Consider the following 17,717-nt stretch of genomic DNA (forward strand, 5'->3'; position numbering starts at 1 on the left):
CTTTTAGCTATGAAAAATTGATGTCATCGCTAAAAATAATCGCCAAAAGTACAACTTCTCGTAGTGGTACTCTTTCCTTCTGGGTTCCCTTTTCCCTTGCATCATCTCATTTCATAAACTTTAAAAGCCTTATAATTTGGTCTAGAAATATTCAACTTTATTATCCATTAAAACAATTTCATGTAACAGCTTATAAATATCTTGATGCATGTCTTTGTAACAACCAAGAAATAACCAACATTTAGCCCAAACACAGCCCAAATAATACAGGCTAGTGCAAGTCATGATGATAACCAAGGGTGGTGGCCCAGTGGTGAAGGCATTGCCTTCCCATAGCCATGAGTCAAGTTCGACTCTTGGGGAGCGCGAAAATCCTGGATTTTCCAAGGGCTCTCTGTGGAGACCTCGCGCTGTACTCCGATCGAAACTTGTCCATGGCTGGGGCGGTTGATGAGCTCCACTGATGCCTTGCTGGTAGGTCCTTTGCTATGAATTGGGTTAAATCAGGCTGGTAATCGCCTACCCCGGGGCTTGGGCCTACGGAGGTCGTGATGCCCCCACAGAACCTCCTTTTTTATGATAAAAAAAAAAAAAAAAATCATAAGCCCAAACAACCTTTTTAGTGAAAATATTTGGGTGAGGCCCAATTGATTGTTGGATAAAATACATTATAATTAGAACAGCAATTCATAAACCCAAATTACTCATGGATAGCCCATAGGCTTGTGAGGTTTCCTTTTAAACCAAAAAGTCACTCTTTGTGTGTTCAAGCGAGGGACATTAAACCTAGACCAACCCATCACAAATATGGATTTCCCAAAAACCACCAATGTTTGATAATCTAATTTAGTATTTAAAATTAAATGTATTAAATAATAATTAGTTAAATTTGTATAATAATCACAATTGATATTACTTAAATACTTCTTAAAATGTAGGTTAAAAGTTCAAAAATTATAAAGTGATATGCAACTTGATTCAAACTCACTTTATAAATACTAAACATAAGTATTGACATACACTATTATAAAGTCATTATCATTGTCGCCACTATTACCATCCACTGCTACAACCACCGCCGCCACCACCACTACTACTACAATTATCACATTCATCACCATTTTTATTGTTGCCACAAGTATCACCAACATTTCACTATCGCCACTACACCACCATCACTACCACCACCGCCACTACCATCACTACCATGCCACTGCCACTATAACTACTACTATCACCACCTTCATTATCATTATCATTGTTTCCATAAGAACTACCATCATTTCATTATTTCCACTGCACTACCACCACAGTCGCCACTACCATTACCACTATCATAACCCATTATAACCATTTACATCCACAACCACTGCCACTGTTGTTATAACTACCACTATCATTTCAATACCACTGTCACCCTCCTCATTCTCTTTCTTCTTCTTCTTCTTCTTTTTTTTCCCCCCACAATATATAATACTATTCCATCATCACTACAATTATTATCCCTTAATTTTCACCATTATTGTCCTTGGTGCCATTACTAACGTCGCCATTGCCTTCTCCACCACTACTAACTCACCATCACAATATAAAAATTATAAGATATACAATTTGAAAATAAAAAATTTCAAATTTAATCTTATACATACCAAATAATTTATTTTAGTTCAACACTTAATTTTTTTATTAAACAACTTCTCAACTTAAAAATTCAACATTCAATTTTATGTACTTAATTTTCAATTTTATCAAATATTACCTAAGGGGGTATGTAATAGCCTCATTCAACACGTAAAATTGAATTTATTAAATGATAATCAATTAAGCTAGTTTGATAACCATAATTGATATAACTTAAAAATTTAAGTGTCCTTAAAATATAGATTAAAAGTTAAGGAAATTTTAAATCATACGAAACTTACATAATTCGGATTGAATTTATAAATAGTAAACATAAGCGTCAATATGTACTATTATAAACTCACTGGATTTGGGGTGATTGATGTGTTGGGAGGCACAACAGCCACTGATGTGCAGTTCTATAGGCTCATTTCGAGACCCATTTTGATAATCGAAAAAGTTCACACTTGAGATTATATAGAGTAGAATATACCTGTAAAAAATTAACTTAATTGAATATCGTTAACTCTTTCATCTACTCACATTTTGCGACAGTAAAAAAATTCGTTGCCAAAGTTTTATTTTTAGAAACGAATAACTCGAAATTGTCACAAAAAGAATATTATACGTAATGGTATGTTACCCCGTTGTAAAAAAGCCTTTTATCTTGCGTATTTTTTTTAATTTTAATTTTTTTTTTGGCAACAATCTTTGTTAGTCCATTGCAAAAGATTTTATTTTTGTGTATTTTTTCTCATTTGTGATGGTCATTCATACCGTCGCAAAAACTTAATCCCCCAACATATAAAAATTGATTTTAAAGTTCATACGTATACATGTAAATTTCAAAGTGAGACATGATTAAAACCTAATTTAAAAAACTATTGTGGGTCAAAAACCTTTATAAAACATATGAGCATGGCAACAAGTTAAGGTCGTTTGTTTTCAGAAGTAGAATGGAGGGAATTTATAGTGAGGGGATTAAGTAAAATTGTATTTGTTTTGATTATAATTGTTAGTGTAGGAATTGTTAAATTATTTTTATATAAAATAATAAAACAAATAAAAAAAATAAAAAATTAAACATTAATATTTTAAAAAAAAATTCCTAATATATAAAAAATAAAAAAATTTCTAATCTACTTATTATTTTTCTAATATCATCTCTACCTCCTCCTTTTCAATCTCCCTTTCAAAACTTTTACTAATACCAAAAAATTAAGGTGCTGTTTGGTAACACTTACGTTTTCAGTTTTCTGTTTATATTTATAAAAATTTAAAAAATTCAAATAAAAACTTGTTTGGTAAAATTTTTGATTTATAAATCAGTGGTCTCAGTTTATAAATTTGACCAAAAAATGAAAATACAAAAAATGTGTTTCCATTTTGAGTTTTCAGTTTTTTTTTTCTTTACCACCCAACACAAGCCACCACTCGCCACCATTTTCCACCATCGTCTTCCGCCACCACCACCCACCACCCGACACCATTTTCCACCACCACCCACCCCTTGCCACTACCACCACCACCCACAACCCACTTATCATCCACCACTCGCCATTTACTTGCCATCACCACTCATCACCCATCTGCCACCACCATCCACCACCCGCCACCCACCACCACCACCCGCCACCCACCACCACCACCATCACCCACCCGCCACCTACCTACCACCACTACTCACCACCACCCACTCACTACCACCTACCACCCGCCACCGTCACCCACCCACCCACCACCACCACCCGCCATCCGCCACCCACTTGCCACCACCACCGACCACCTGCTGCCGCCACCACCACCACTACCCACTCGCTAACACCCACCACCCGTCATCGTCACCCACCCAACCACCATCACCATCCACCACCCACCTGCCACTACCCACCACCACCCGCCATCTGCCACCCACCTGCCACCACCACCCACCACCACCACCACCACCCATTCGCCACTACCCACCACCACCACCCACTTGCCACCACCGTCACCACCCACCCACTACCACTACCACCACCTTCCACCTACCCACCACCACCATGTACCTGCCACCACCCACCGCCACCCACTTGCCACCACCACCTACCACCCGCCACTACTACCACCACCACCCACTCGCTACCACCCACCACCCGCCACCGTCACCCACCCACTTGCCACCGTCACCCACCACCAGCTACCCACCACCCACCGTCACCACTTTTCACCACTGTCTTTCGCCGCCACTTACCACCACTTGCCATTTTTCACTCTTTTTTATATTTTTAAAATTTTTTAAACATTTTTGTCAATTACCAAACGCATTTGTAGTTTATGTTTTTCTAAAAATAAACAAAACATAAACAAAAACCAATTTATAAAATTTTTATAAATATAAACTGAAAACGTAAACGTTACCAAACACGAGTCTCCTCCCATATCTAAAAAAAACGCCCCTATATGATAGTCTCACCTCACTCATTGTCATTCCCTCCCTATAACCCAAACAAACGGGGCGTAAAAGCCCTAACCGAGAGAGCGAGAGAGAGAGAGAGAGAGAGAGAGAAAAGAAGCTGAAAATGGAAGCCGTGGGTGGAGTTTTTGGAGACTTCGTCGGAGCGTCAAATTCGATTTCATCAAGCTTTGTAACACCATTGCTACTCACTTGTGAGTAATTCATTCACATACTATTCTTATAATCCTTTACTCTTGTTTTCGGGTTTGAATCTGCACCTAGGGTTTCGATCGAGTTCAAGGTACTCTCTCTATTTCGATCTTCCTTCGTTTCTTCTTATTTTCCGATTTGAATCTTCTCCTAGGGTTTGGATCGACGGATGACCCTTGCAATATTCAAATTTGATGATTTCTATTATTCGATGAATGCAATTCAATTTTATTTCCTCATTTCGGTTTTTTTTTTCTTCTTCCTAAGCCTGAAAATTCAGCACGTTTTTGTTTTGTCTAATCATATTTCTCCATTTTGCCTCTGTTTATCTGCTTAGAAATTGTCAGAAAAGAGAATTGAAGAAATTGATTTTTATTCTTTGGCTCTGTTTGTAGTCCCTTAGAATGAAAATTAAGATGAGAGTTTTATGCTATACATTTTTCTGATGATATTTATAGTTTTTGCCTCTGTTTTGTTGCTGAGAAAATGCTGGAAAATAAATTTTGTTTCATGCTTTACGTTTTTGTTAGTTCTTGAGAATGAAAATCAGCTCAAGTTAGACTAAAATTTGAGTTTTATGCCCTAGGTTGGTCTGATCATATGTTTTGATTTTGCATTTTTCTGATGATATTTATAGTGTTTGCCTCTGTTTTGTTGCTGCGAAATGCCAGAAAAGAAATTCTGTTTCATGCTTTACATTTGTTTTAGTTCTTAAGAATGAAAATCAGCTCAAGTTAGAGCAAAATTTGAGTTTTATGCCCCAGGTTGGTCTGATCATATGTTTTGATTTTGCCCGTCTGGTTGCTTAGAAAATGCTGGAAATGGGAAGAAAAGGACATCAAATCTTATGCTTTAGACTTGTTTTGGTTAGAAATTTCTACTTAATAGAGCCAAAAATAATTGCATCTTCACGTCAAATTGTAAATTTTGTTAACTTTGATGTTAATAGGCTAAATTTTGTTTCAAAATTTCTGCTGCAAGAATGTTTTTCTATTTGTGATGCACCATTTGGTTGCTGAGAGAATTGTAGGAGAACATAAAATTTTTAAAGCTTTAGGTTTGTGTGTTTCATGTTTCACAGTCACTGAAATGTTAAAAAATATTGTTTGCTATTGAACTTAAGCGATGTGCCTGGCTTTGCTGATTTTTTTATTTCATTTGCTTGGGCAATACTTCTTCTTTGTGTGTTCATGTGAGACGGTTGGGAGTTTTTTTCTACCAGTTGTTAGTTGGCTCTTTTATTTTGCTTGGATGTGAGTTGGTGGCATTTCTTTTGAAGGGCAGATCTCTCTTTTCTTCTTTGTAATATTTTATTAGTTATGCAACTTTTTTGCTGAGCCAAAAAAAAAAAAAAAAGGTTTATGCAAAGTTTCTTTTTTGTTTGGTTTGCTGACCTTTCCTGGGGCCAGCTAAGTATTTTTACATCAGTGTACATGTCACATATGTTAAACATAGGATGTGCATCAGAAGTATGGAGCTATTGGTAAGCTGTTGCTTCTTTATTTTTCTATTATTTGCTAGGCAGTAAATGACCTAAGATTTAGTGCAAGCCCAACCATCACATTACCACATTACCACTTGAGCCAAAGGCCAGGAACCCTTCCATTTCTATTTGATTCCTTATGCCATAAAAATGGGGTTTATTTTTTTAGATTCAATGAGAAAACTGTGAGTTTTAACCTGAATAATTTGGTGTTACTGAACATATGGTTTGCAAGATATCATGCAACAGCAATCTGCAATTCAGGCTGTGGAAGCTGAGAAGATTCCCTTAGTAGGTGATACGGTAAGATCAAACCATGAATTATAATACTCAATCTCTATATAAATTGATTTGCCTATTTCTAATAGTGTTGTCAAAATTTAGCTACTTTTTGGTTATGGATATTTTAAAGAATTCCACTATGAGCAATCCCACGAATTATAAAGTTTAATGTGTTTTGATAATAAGTTTTTGAATTTTACCAAGAGCAACCCATGCATGTTAGATCTCAAGCACTATTAAACTTCTTGCATATTTTTGATTGTGTTGTCAAGTTTAGCTACTTTTTAGTAACTCAGTGTGTTTGGTTTGAATTTTCTGAATTAAGTTTTTTGAAAATTGAGTTTTTTTATTTTCGTATTTTTTTGTTTTTTTGAAAATTGAGTTTTTTGATTTTCGTATTTTTTGATTTGTCCAAATGCAATAGACACCTGTGTCCATGGAGCATATTTGTCGAATCATCATAGGTACAATGGTGTCTGGGATTAAGGGCTCTATTCCTACCCCTTTCAATAAAAAAAAAATGTATTAGAAAATAGATTTAATTTTTTTTCCCTTCATCAACAAAGAGAATATTATTAATAAAAAGGAAAAAGAGTAGAAAGAGGGGAAATCGATTCCCGGTTTTGAATGTAAAGTCTAATTTTTGTTTGTAAAAACTTATTTTTAAGAAACTCTTTTTCCGAACCGGTTGACACACTAAAATGGTCAAACGGCGTCGGATGCCAACAAAACTTGACACACATGACAAACTAGGCACAAATGACTTGTAGGAAAAGATGGGACTTGAAACCGATTCCTGGTTTTGAATCTAGAGTTTAATTTTCATTTGTGGAAACTTGTTCTTAATAAACTTTTTTTTTGAATCGGTTGACATACTAAAATGCTCAAACGACATCAGATGTCAATGAAACTTGACATACACGACTAACTAGGCACAAATGACTTGTAAGAAAAGATGGGAATCGGCTTTTTTTTTTAACCAGTTAACACAGTAAAATGCTCAAACGATGTCAGATGTTAACAAAACTTGATACACACGACTAACTAGGCATAAATGACTTGTAAGAAAAGACGAGACTTGAAACTGATTCTCGATTTTGAATATGGAGCCTAACTTTTGTTTGTGAAAACTTGTACTTAAGAAACTCTTTTTCCAAGCTGGTTGACATAATAAAATGTTCAAACAGCGTCGAATGTCAATGAAACTTGACACACATGACTAACTAGGAATAAATGACTTGTAGGAAAAGACAAGGGTCGAAACCGAATGCTCGTTTAGAAACACCATCCTCAGATCTAAGAATAGTTGGAGAAGCTGTTAGAAGATATATTGTGCGGCACTTGATTCATGTATATGTTACAATCTTGTTATTTTATTTTATTTATTTTTTAAATAAATATCGAATGTTTTACATTTTTTTGTTTCTTTTTGCAAATGCTACATTTTGAGTACGTGATGATATATTCGCATATCGATGTTGGAGCTTACTGATGATACTAAAACAAGTTGCAATATATATGTTTTTTTATTTGTGCTATCGATACTTTTGTTTTGTTTTAGATATTAATTTGAGCTCTTCAATTATAAAAAATTATCAATATTGTTTTTTGATAAATAATAAATTTTATTAAAAAAACATCAAGAAGATGCAACAAAACCAAGACAACCAAAAGGAAGAAAACAAAACTCATCTAACCAATTACATCATTCGTAAAATCTAAGAAAGAAAATATATCCGGATCCACTTTACATTCCAACTAACTATACAAAGTAACTAAGAACTGATCCTCCAACCACGACACCGAAAGCTCAAGTTCTTGGAAGATTCTCCTGTTTCTTTCCAGCCAGACCAACCACATTAAACAAAAAGGCACCAACGACCACACCCGTCGCCGATGCCTCCCAACTCGAGCCCCCCTCCAACTCCACAATATGTCCATAACCCTCTTTGGCTGCGCCCATGTAAATCCAAAAAGAGAACAAGCCAGCCCCTAAAGTCAAGAAGCAAGAGAACAATGGAGAAATAAGTGGTCAACGGTCCCAGCATCTACATAGCACATACAACATTGATTCACTAATACATGTCCTTGACAAACCAGATCATTAATAGTAAGATTGTGGCCCAAAGCAATCGTCCATAAAAAGAAAACCACCTTAGAAGGAACTCGAGGCACCCAAATACGCCGCCAAGGAAACATACCTCCCACCTCCCCCACCAAACACCGATAAAGGACCGAACAGAGAACTAACTTTTAGCACCCACCACATTCCAAACCAACACATCTTCCCCCCTACCTAAAAGGCACAACCCATATAGAAAGGCGAATAACTCCCCCAACCGATTCACTTCCTAATCCTGAACCTCACGTCGAAGCTGGATGTCCCAAACCACCACCTCTCCTGCCCCCAAATAAGAAGCAACCGTGGCCTCCCGATCCCTGGCAATGCTAAAAATTAAAGGGAATTGCACCGCTAAAGCCATCGCTTCACACCATCTATCTTGCCAGAATCTAACCTTCTCCCCAGTACCCACACGAAAAGCCACCCTCTCCTAAAACTCCCCCTTTCCCAAGAAAACTCCTTTCCACAAGCCCCGCTCATGTGATCCCATCACTTCCCCGACCGCCAATCCCCCTCAGCAACACCAAATTTAGAAGCCACCACCCTTTGCCATAAACAATCCCGCTCCCTAGCAAACCTTCAACAACCATTTCCCTAACAAAGCCTTATTAAACTGCACCAAACGCTGCACCCCCAAACCACCCACCTCCTTTGGCTGACAAATCCGCTCCTAATCTACCAAGTGATATATGAAATTCTCTCCACCACCCCATCACAAAAAATCCCTCTAAAGTTTCTCTAGCCGCTCAGCCACAGTAACGTGAATAACATGTAAAGACATAAAATAAGTCGGAATACTACTCAACACACTTTTGATAAGCGTCAACCTTCCGCCCTTCGACAAATATTGCGGGGTGTCTTGCAGGGTGTGGTGTCTGAGTCCCAAAATGCTTTTGTAGGGGCGGCGCCAGATTCTGGACGCTGTTTTGGGGGCTAATGAGTGTATTGATTCTCGTATTTGGGAAGGGCGACCTGGTTTGTTATGTAAGCTGGATATTGAGAAGGCTTATGATAATGTAAATTGGGATTTCCTGCTTTATATTATGGGTCGGATGGGTTTTGGGACAGCATGGTGTCAGTGGATGAAGTTCTATGTCTCCACGGTGCGGATGCCTGTTTTGGTGAATGGTTCACCGGCAGGTTTCTTTCAGACTTTTCGGGGTCTTCGGCAGGGGGATCCATTATCCCCCTTGTTGTTTATTCTAGTTATGGAGGCTTTTAGTCAATTGTTGTTTAGGGCTGTGCATGAAGGTTGAAGGATGTTTTATATATTTTTGTACAGAATGTTTAGTTGACACTATTGTTAGAAGGTACATATATATTATTATTCATATATATTATTTTGCGAATGTGAGTGTGGATGTGTGCGGATGTAGATGTATTTTATTTTAGAAATATTAATAATTTGTACGGGAAATGAATTAATAAAATATATATTTATTTTATGAAAATAATTATTTTGCGACAGCAATAAACTGTCACTAATGTAATCATCATTGCCTTGCATTTATTAGCGACGAATTAACTGGTTACATATACATATTAGTGCTATCTTTAGTGACGGTTTAAACTGTTGCAAATACATTATTGATTTAATTATGTTTTTTTGCGACGTTTATGGCCATCACTATTAATACTTTTCACAACGTCAACTACTGTCTCTAAAAACGTTTTTGGTGACGGCATCCTAAATCGTCGTTAAAAGTGATATTTTTTCTGCTTTTTTGTGTCATGTTAAATTGTTGCAAAAATCAATAATTTATCGTCGCTACAAGAAAGCGATAGTTACAAACTGTCGCAAATACCTTTTGTCACGCTCCTTTCCACCACCCCTTATTTATCGTCACTATTCCGTTGTAAAAAAAAAAATTGCAACGACATATGAACTTTTTGTCACGTTTGACATTGTTGTAAAAGGTCCGATTTTTAGTAGCGGAAAAAGGGGATGTGCCCCTTCCTATGGGGCATCTTGAAATTGTTTAGTGGCCAAGCATGCAGGCCTGGGACAACGAGAGTGAACCATGGAAATTTAATAAAAAATAATAAAAATAAATTATTTTACTCAAATTAAATTTCTATAGTGCCTATATAATGAATGAGCACTATTTCCCCACCTTTTCTTCATCGCACAAATGGTTGAGAAAGAAGAGAGGGAGGAAGAAAAAAAAGAAAAGAATGTGTGGAGAGAAAGGAGGAAGAAAAAAGAGGAAATATGTCTCGACCCTTGGCAAGTTTTTTGGCTCCTTGAGGTAGAATCATTTATCTTTACTCATCCTTAGTAGTTATATTTTCTAATTTATATGTTTTAAATTAGTTAATGTGTTGAAAGTATGAGAACAATGGGCTGAAATGAGAGAAAGGGCAAAAGTCAATTTACCTGCTTATGGTTTAGGTTCGTAGTACTTTACTCCCTTATCATTCAAATATAGACAGATAATCCCTTTGTAATTTTGGACTCAAATGCAATACTAACTCCGTTAATATAAAATATAAAATGATGCAAATACCCATGTGTTTTCCTTTCTCTCTCCTCTGGGAAAAAAAAATAATATGAAAAAAATGAAAGCAGCTTGCACATTGCCAAGATTCTTCTTGCATCTGTCAAGAGCAAATCTTCAAATGGATAACTTATTGATTGATTATTTACACACTATTGTTTTTTTTTTTTTTTTTTTTTTTTGTTGAGAATCACACTATTTTCATCTACTGAATTTGTGCTCACTGAAATTGCCCGAATTTGTGCATACCGATTGCCCGGTCGGTCATTCGAGCGATCATCCGGATGGTCATCTGAGTGGATGCCGATTGAGAAAATGATAGACAGGCCCGGCCCTGAGATTTCCGGGGCCCAAAGCCGATAATCAATTAATAAATTTCTGGGGCCCTTTACATTTTTTTTTTCATTGAATGAAAAAAAAGATTGAAAGTAAAGGACAAAAGATTTGTGTCAAAATTACAAAAAATACTTATTACATTTCAATAACTAATAAGTATCGCTTAATCCTCCACCTTCCTGTATTTTTAGAAGCAAATATATCAATCATACATGCAAAATCTAATTTTTTTGCAAAATCATTTTCAATAAATAACAGTGCTAATTATTTTAAGTGGATCTTTCAATTTTTTAATGGATTAATTTATTTTAAGTTAATTTGGGCCTTCCTTAATTTTTTTTGGACTTAAAATATACTTAATATATTAGACTAAATTATAATAAGAGAGATCCTTTTTTTGGGTCTATTTTTAATGGATAACAATGTTAATTTTTTTGAATGGCTTTTAAATTTTTTAATAGGTTAATTTATTTTAAGTTAGTTTGGGTATTTTTTAATTTTTTTAGACTTAAAACTTATCTAATATATTACACTAAATTATAATAGGAGGGGTTTTTTTTTTTTAGTCTATTTTAAGGGGTCCTAGGCCATGGCCTTGTGGCCTATGTCCCAGGGCCGGCCTTGATGGTAAATAAGGGTGACAATCGCGGTTAACAAAGGTGACAACCGCGATTGACAAGGTATGACCAGTTGTTCAGGCAATCGTCCGGGAGGTTATATGGCCGGACATTCAGTTTCTATAATTTGGTCAATTTGAGTGAATTCAAATTCAATAGATCAATCATTTCTCTTACGCAAACCATTTTCTTTCTAGCAGAAGAGAAACCCACAATCCCACATCAACTCTTAACTCAACAATGCAACTAAAGTTCCATTTCACTAGCATAAAGGCATCCAGTGAAAACTCGTAAAAAAATTGTATTTTCTAGGTAGAAATTTGCATATTCAAATGGAGAATTCTTCCTCAAAAATGGAAACAACCTAAAGGAAAATGAACCCAATTGAGAATTCCTCATCTTGATACTGAAATCGGTTGGTGATTTCAGAGATTTAGTTGGGCAAAGCAGAACATAGGGGGTAGGGGATGGATTAGAATTTTTCATTGTCTAAACAAACCATTGATGTGGATCTTGTATATTAGTCTTGTACAAATTCAATGTCAAAGAAGCCGTTTGAAGAAAAATCACTGAACAACGTGGGAGAGCTGAAAATCAGTGAAATGGGTCGTCCATCAATGATGGTAAAGAGGCACCTCAACCCACCATTTGAACTTGCTTACTGGTACCGGTTTCCTGTTGCAATTAGTTTACAATTGGTATATTTCCCAAAAGTTGTTATACCTTTGTGAGTTCTAATTTAAAAAAAAAAAAAAAAAAAGCACAAATATCTCAAACACACTGAGATATATATATATATATATATATATATATTATACACAAGAAGAAAAAAATAAACAAGGACTAAATGGTTGAGTGGGTGGTCGGGGAGATGGTTGGTTGTGGCTGGTATGAGGGGTGTTGAGTAGAGTTTAAGGGTTTCCACACATGCTTGGCGAAGAAGATGAAGTCAAAGGATAGTAATGTAATTTTCTATTGAGATTTGACTCTTGACTTCTTCATTTTTTTTTTGGAAAATTTTATTTCCACGCATTTATTTATCTTAGTACACATACTTATGAATTTGATTAAGTAATATTTGCTTCATTTTACACACCACATATTCCAATTATAACCCAAAATTCAAATATTCAATTTGGAGTTTCCAATACCCAAATGGGTTCAATAGTGCCATGGCCTATCTTTCTGTTGATGCATTTTGTTGTTCTTATCTGCTCTATTCGTGTTGGGAATGAGACTGACCGGCTAGCCTTGCTCGCATTCAAGTTTTGAAATAACCAGTGATCCATTCGGTGCTCTCAACTCATGGAATGAATCAATCCACTTTTGTCAATGGTTTGGCGTAACATGTGGCTGCTCCAACCAGTGGGTCATTGTGTTGAACTTGGATCACCGAAAATTAATAGGCTCCGTTTCGCCTCACATTGGAAATCTAAGCTTTCTAAACGATCTATCATTGAGTAACAGTAGTCTTAGTCACAAAATTCCCCTAGAACTCAGCTGTTTGCCAAGATTGCAAAAGTTGTTGGGCTTTCCTGTAAAGCAAACCTCGCAGATGAGATGGGTTGGCTAGAGTTTTAATATCCATTATGGTCATCTTACTTGAGGATACAATTGTTATTAAAATAAAATTTCATTAAGTATGTATACTGACATAAGTAGGTGTGTAGAAATAAAATTTTTCATTTTTTTCTTGCCAACTCTCTAAACACGTGTGTGGTACATTTTCTGTCAATTTTGATAAAAAAATGTAATAGTTGCACTTCAATCTGAAATCACATAAACGATAGAGGGTAAACTGCTCCGAGCCTAAATCTCTGGAGGGTTAAATTGAATTTTGTCCATGAAATAATCATTTGCATGTACATCCATACAGGGATAGACGCATGATTTTTATATAGGGAGGTGAAAATATATATACTAACAAAAATTTTAAATAAAAAATATAGATTGTAATATCAATTTTCTACTAACATATAAAAAGTGAAAATAAGATGAAAACATATATTAGTAACCATTTTGTTTTCTTTATCCACGTTGAAAAATATAGCAATTATAAAAAACAATCTATTTACTAAAATGTGACATCTTAAGTTATGCTTGATATTCTTTCATGTCATTAAAAGCATCTATAGTAGAATCAACTTCAAAATCTTGCATAATGTTTTTTCTCGATGAATATGATCAAATAACTAGCTATTACCTTGTTTTACTGTTTGGAAATAAGGCTTGTTATCAATGGTAATTATAAAAAAATTTGTTAATATTTTGTTTAGTTTTATTCTTTGATCCACTATTTTATAGATATAGAGGAGCAATTACTTAAATTTTAAAAAAATTAAGAGAACTACTTAAAATTTATAATAAATAAATAAATAAATAATACTTGCGAACCTCTATAACTTGAAAATAATTATAATTAATACTACTATAATAATAGAGATTTTTTAAATCGTAGGAGGAGCGATCACCCCACCCTGCCTCCCCCAGCTTCATCCTTTTATCTATATAAATGAGCTGGCATAGCACCTTTAACCCCATTTCTTCTTTGCATCCATTCACATGTTGGTTTAGATTCTGATTTGGCTTTAATATATGCTTGTTTTCATCTCTACATCCTTGAATCACTTTGCATATCGGTGCAAATAAGGGTTGGCGGCTCTCTTTTCTTGAATAATTAACTTCTAACACTGTATCTGACTTTTCATCAACTTATAAACACTTCAATAAATTCTGGAAAACTTTTTTTTTTTAAGATCTGAAGATACTAAAGCTTGGTCACCATGCATATTACATGTATAAATTTTTATAAAATCATTGGATGATAGTCCATACCCAAAATAATTATTTTCTAGCCTATTTTCTTAGAAAAAAATATTTCTAAACTGCAACAGATTCTATCCTATTTTCTTGGAAAAAATATTTCTCATAGTTACAGGGGTTTCTAGCCTTCGATTTCTTCTATAAAGTTTTCCCCAACTCATTTATCTAACCACTGGTTTGGATCTTGCATCTTTATGACCTCGTTTGATATCATTTTCATAATTTTATTTGGAAGGCAACTAACTGTTCTGAAAAGTTATAAAACACGGTTTGAGCTAGTTAAGTGTTGAGCCATTCTCCTTAAGGGTTATTGTTTCATCTGATGTACACTATCATCTTTTGTTTTTTTTTTTTTTTTGATCAACAACGAAGAAATCTTATTTGATAATAGGGAACTTTATACGTAAGGAAAAAACATCACCCTTTCACTATCATCCTTTCATCTGATGATAGAGAACCTTTCACTATCATCCTTGTCATCTTATTTTACGATTATTGAAGTTTACTTATGCTATGCGTTGGTAGTTTAATAACCTTTCAATTTATCCATTTGATTTACTACTCATTATCATGCTTCAATAGCCAACTAGTATATATTTTGGATACTTATGTTATCAATGTTTGACTGGGGTTGAATTGGGTGGTACGGGCATGCGTGAGATTTGAAAACAAATATTGGAAGTGGCTACAATGGGCAAATGGTTTAGGGTGTGTAACACCCTGACTTCTATTACCCGAATCTATTATCAAATCATTTGTATTAATACCACTTTCAATAATACCTTCTATTTAGGGATATGAACAATGAATAAATAATAACATTCTCTCATAACAATGATGATGATATATAAATAAATTATGGTACAATATCTTTAGGCTTACACTAAACTTAAATAAATAAAGAGATTTACCCTTATACAACACATGGCACTCGGCCAACAGATAAAAAGGCCCCATGGCCAACAAAGTAAAAGACTTCAAGCTCTGAACACTCTACCAGCCCTGTACTTGAAAAATTCGTCAACACGTGGGATAAATACTAAGCTCAGTAGAGATCTCAAAGATCATAACCAATCATAACATATAACTAAAAATGATCATACATGCACCATGATATACCATATAAGTAACGTGACAATTAATATCCGAAAATATAAACACAGTTACTCAAAATTTCCTTTTTAGATAGCACAACATAAAACACTTCTTCTCTTTCTAACTCTCATTTTACTTCCAAAACCATTCCACAAATCTCGTTTCCTTTCCATACAGATCTTCTGCATTGGCATAAAAGTATTTCATTTAAACATTTGTTCTGAAAACACAACCCAAATGCAAGTCATAACCTAACCCTACATCTTAATACACTATATGCATCTAAGCACCAATATATCTATTACCTCCCCTGGCCATAGGTCTAAGGGCAAGGGACAGCCACAAAATGAAACTGAGAATACATATATCCAAAAATAACTAACCAAGAGTAATACATACTATCAATCTCATCTCCACTGGCATACAGCACGAATGACAGATTCTACAACACAGATAACACATAACGCTTTACCAGCCTTACCTAGAAGGGAACGACTCCCAGGTCATACTTTACTGGGCGCAAATCGGAAGGGAGAAGAACCTATCACACAGCATCACGCTTTGTTGGCTCAAATACAGCAAGAAACGAACCTCCTTTCACACTTTACCAGGCACAAACCGAAAGGGACGAGGAAACCTTTGTTAAGCTGTCACGCTTTACCAGCTCAAATACGGCAGGAAACGGACCCCCAAACAACATCACAATAAAAACAACATCACAATAAAAGCAAAACTGTAACACCCCGTATTTTTGAGGTATTAATATTTAGTGAGTGGTATTGGTGATTTATTATGATAATTTAGTGGTGAGATTTTTAGATAATAATCTAATTTTAAATTATTTATTTATATTTATCTCATCTCTTTTATATCTATCACATTATTGTTTATTGTTATTTAATAATAAATCAAATTTTCTTGCCATTCCCATCACGTGAAAAAAAAAAAAAAAATACAACATCAACAAAGCAACGAAACCATGGGCAACAAACAACCCATAGTTTTCTTCCCACCTACCATAAACCACCCATTTACTTTTCTTATAAATTGAGCCCTTTCTTCTCTGCCTTTTTCTTCCGTCCCTCAATTCCATTTCTTTGTCTCTCATTTTAAATTTTCTCCAATTTTCAGCTCTCTCTCCATTTGTGATGTAAATTTTAAGTTTAGATATAGGAATATTTAAATTAAGAGTTAGTAATTTTACAAGAGATCAGAATTATTTTTGGAGATACATGAAGCAATTTCAGATTTATAGTGATGGAATTAATTATTTTGAGTTCAATTCGAGTTGTATACAATATGCTCTATTTAAATCTTTTTGCAAAGAGTTCTCTATTTTTAATTATTCTCAATTTGTAATCCACTTGATTATTGTGGTTATTAATAGATTTTGTAAAATCATTTGTTGTCAAATCGTTGATAATCTGATTATTTGGTAAAATTCTCTACAAATATTTCTGTATTAAAATAGTGATTTGTCTGACTGAATGACATAGAAATACTCCGTACATGGATCGAGTGAATCTTATTAATTGTTTACACCAATATGCCCGGATAAGCGTGGAGCTTAGGTGAGGTGGGTGAATAAATGAATTTATTTACTGATCATGTACTGAGTAGGACTAGGTATTTGGTCCTAGATAAATTATAGTTGATTTGTTGTGTAATTTGATAAATTGCTTGATTATCGTATCATTGATTTAATGTCATAAATTGTTGGATTCTTGTTAATTTATTCTGTATCTGAGCCTTGTATTCCTGTCGTATTGTATACTTTCCGAATTAATTTATTTTTCAGGTGCGGAGCAGATTTTAGTAGAGCTCAAAATTGAGATTAAAAAGATTTATTAATATAGAGATTTGGGACCCACCACTGTAATTATTAAATTTGGAGATAATTGTAATATTATTTATTTTGGAGGTAATTAGAATATTTGGAGGATATTGTACCATTTGGAGACTATTTTGTAATTATTATTTTTGGGGGAAAAACTTGTATTTTTTTAGGCTATTTTAGTGTATTTAACGACCTGGGAGTGGGGCGTTACAAAAACATGCTAAACTACATAAATAATACACAAGTGTAATACATACACTTAGTCCTATTACCACATCAACGACTACTATTAGTTATATACATTAACCCCTTCCTTTCAAAATGTACTCTGTGCATTACCGTTCAACAACAGGTTTT

The 17,717-nt window shown here is 34.8% G+C and overlaps 1 protein-coding gene across 4 annotated transcripts; it reads left to right on the forward strand.

Moving 5' to 3' along the window:
- The first annotated feature begins 4,082 nt into the window (after positions 1 to 4,082).
- On the forward strand, positions 4,083 to 9,503 carry LOC114289449 (uncharacterized). 4 transcript variants are annotated; one of them, XR_014336108.1, is made up of 3 exons: positions 4,083 to 4,358; positions 5,986 to 6,053; positions 9,054 to 9,503. XR_014336108.1 is itself a non-coding variant. In XM_082879398.1 (3 exons), exons 1-3 carry the CDS (start codon positions 4,182 to 4,184, stop codon positions 9,408 to 9,410), a joined length of 513 nt encoding a protein of 170 aa, XP_082735524.1. In that variant the 5' UTR covers positions 4,096 to 4,181; the 3' UTR covers positions 9,411 to 9,503. The 4 variants fall into 4 exon arrangements, 1 of the variants encoding a protein (XP_082735524.1); XR_014336106.1 differs by lacking the exon at positions 9,054 to 9,503 and adding an exon at positions 7,277 to 7,570; XR_014336107.1 differs by lacking the exon at positions 9,054 to 9,503 and adding an exon at positions 7,277 to 7,570 and having other exon boundaries at positions 4,092 to 4,269.
- The last annotated feature ends 8,214 nt before the right edge of the window (positions 9,504 to 17,717 follow it).

The sequence above is a fragment of the Camellia sinensis genome, chromosome 7, assembly GCF_055761805.1.
Source record: "Camellia sinensis isolate YWXY chromosome 7, ASM5576180v1, whole genome shotgun sequence".
Taxonomy (NCBI): Eukaryota; Viridiplantae; Streptophyta; class Magnoliopsida; order Ericales; family Theaceae; genus Camellia; species Camellia sinensis.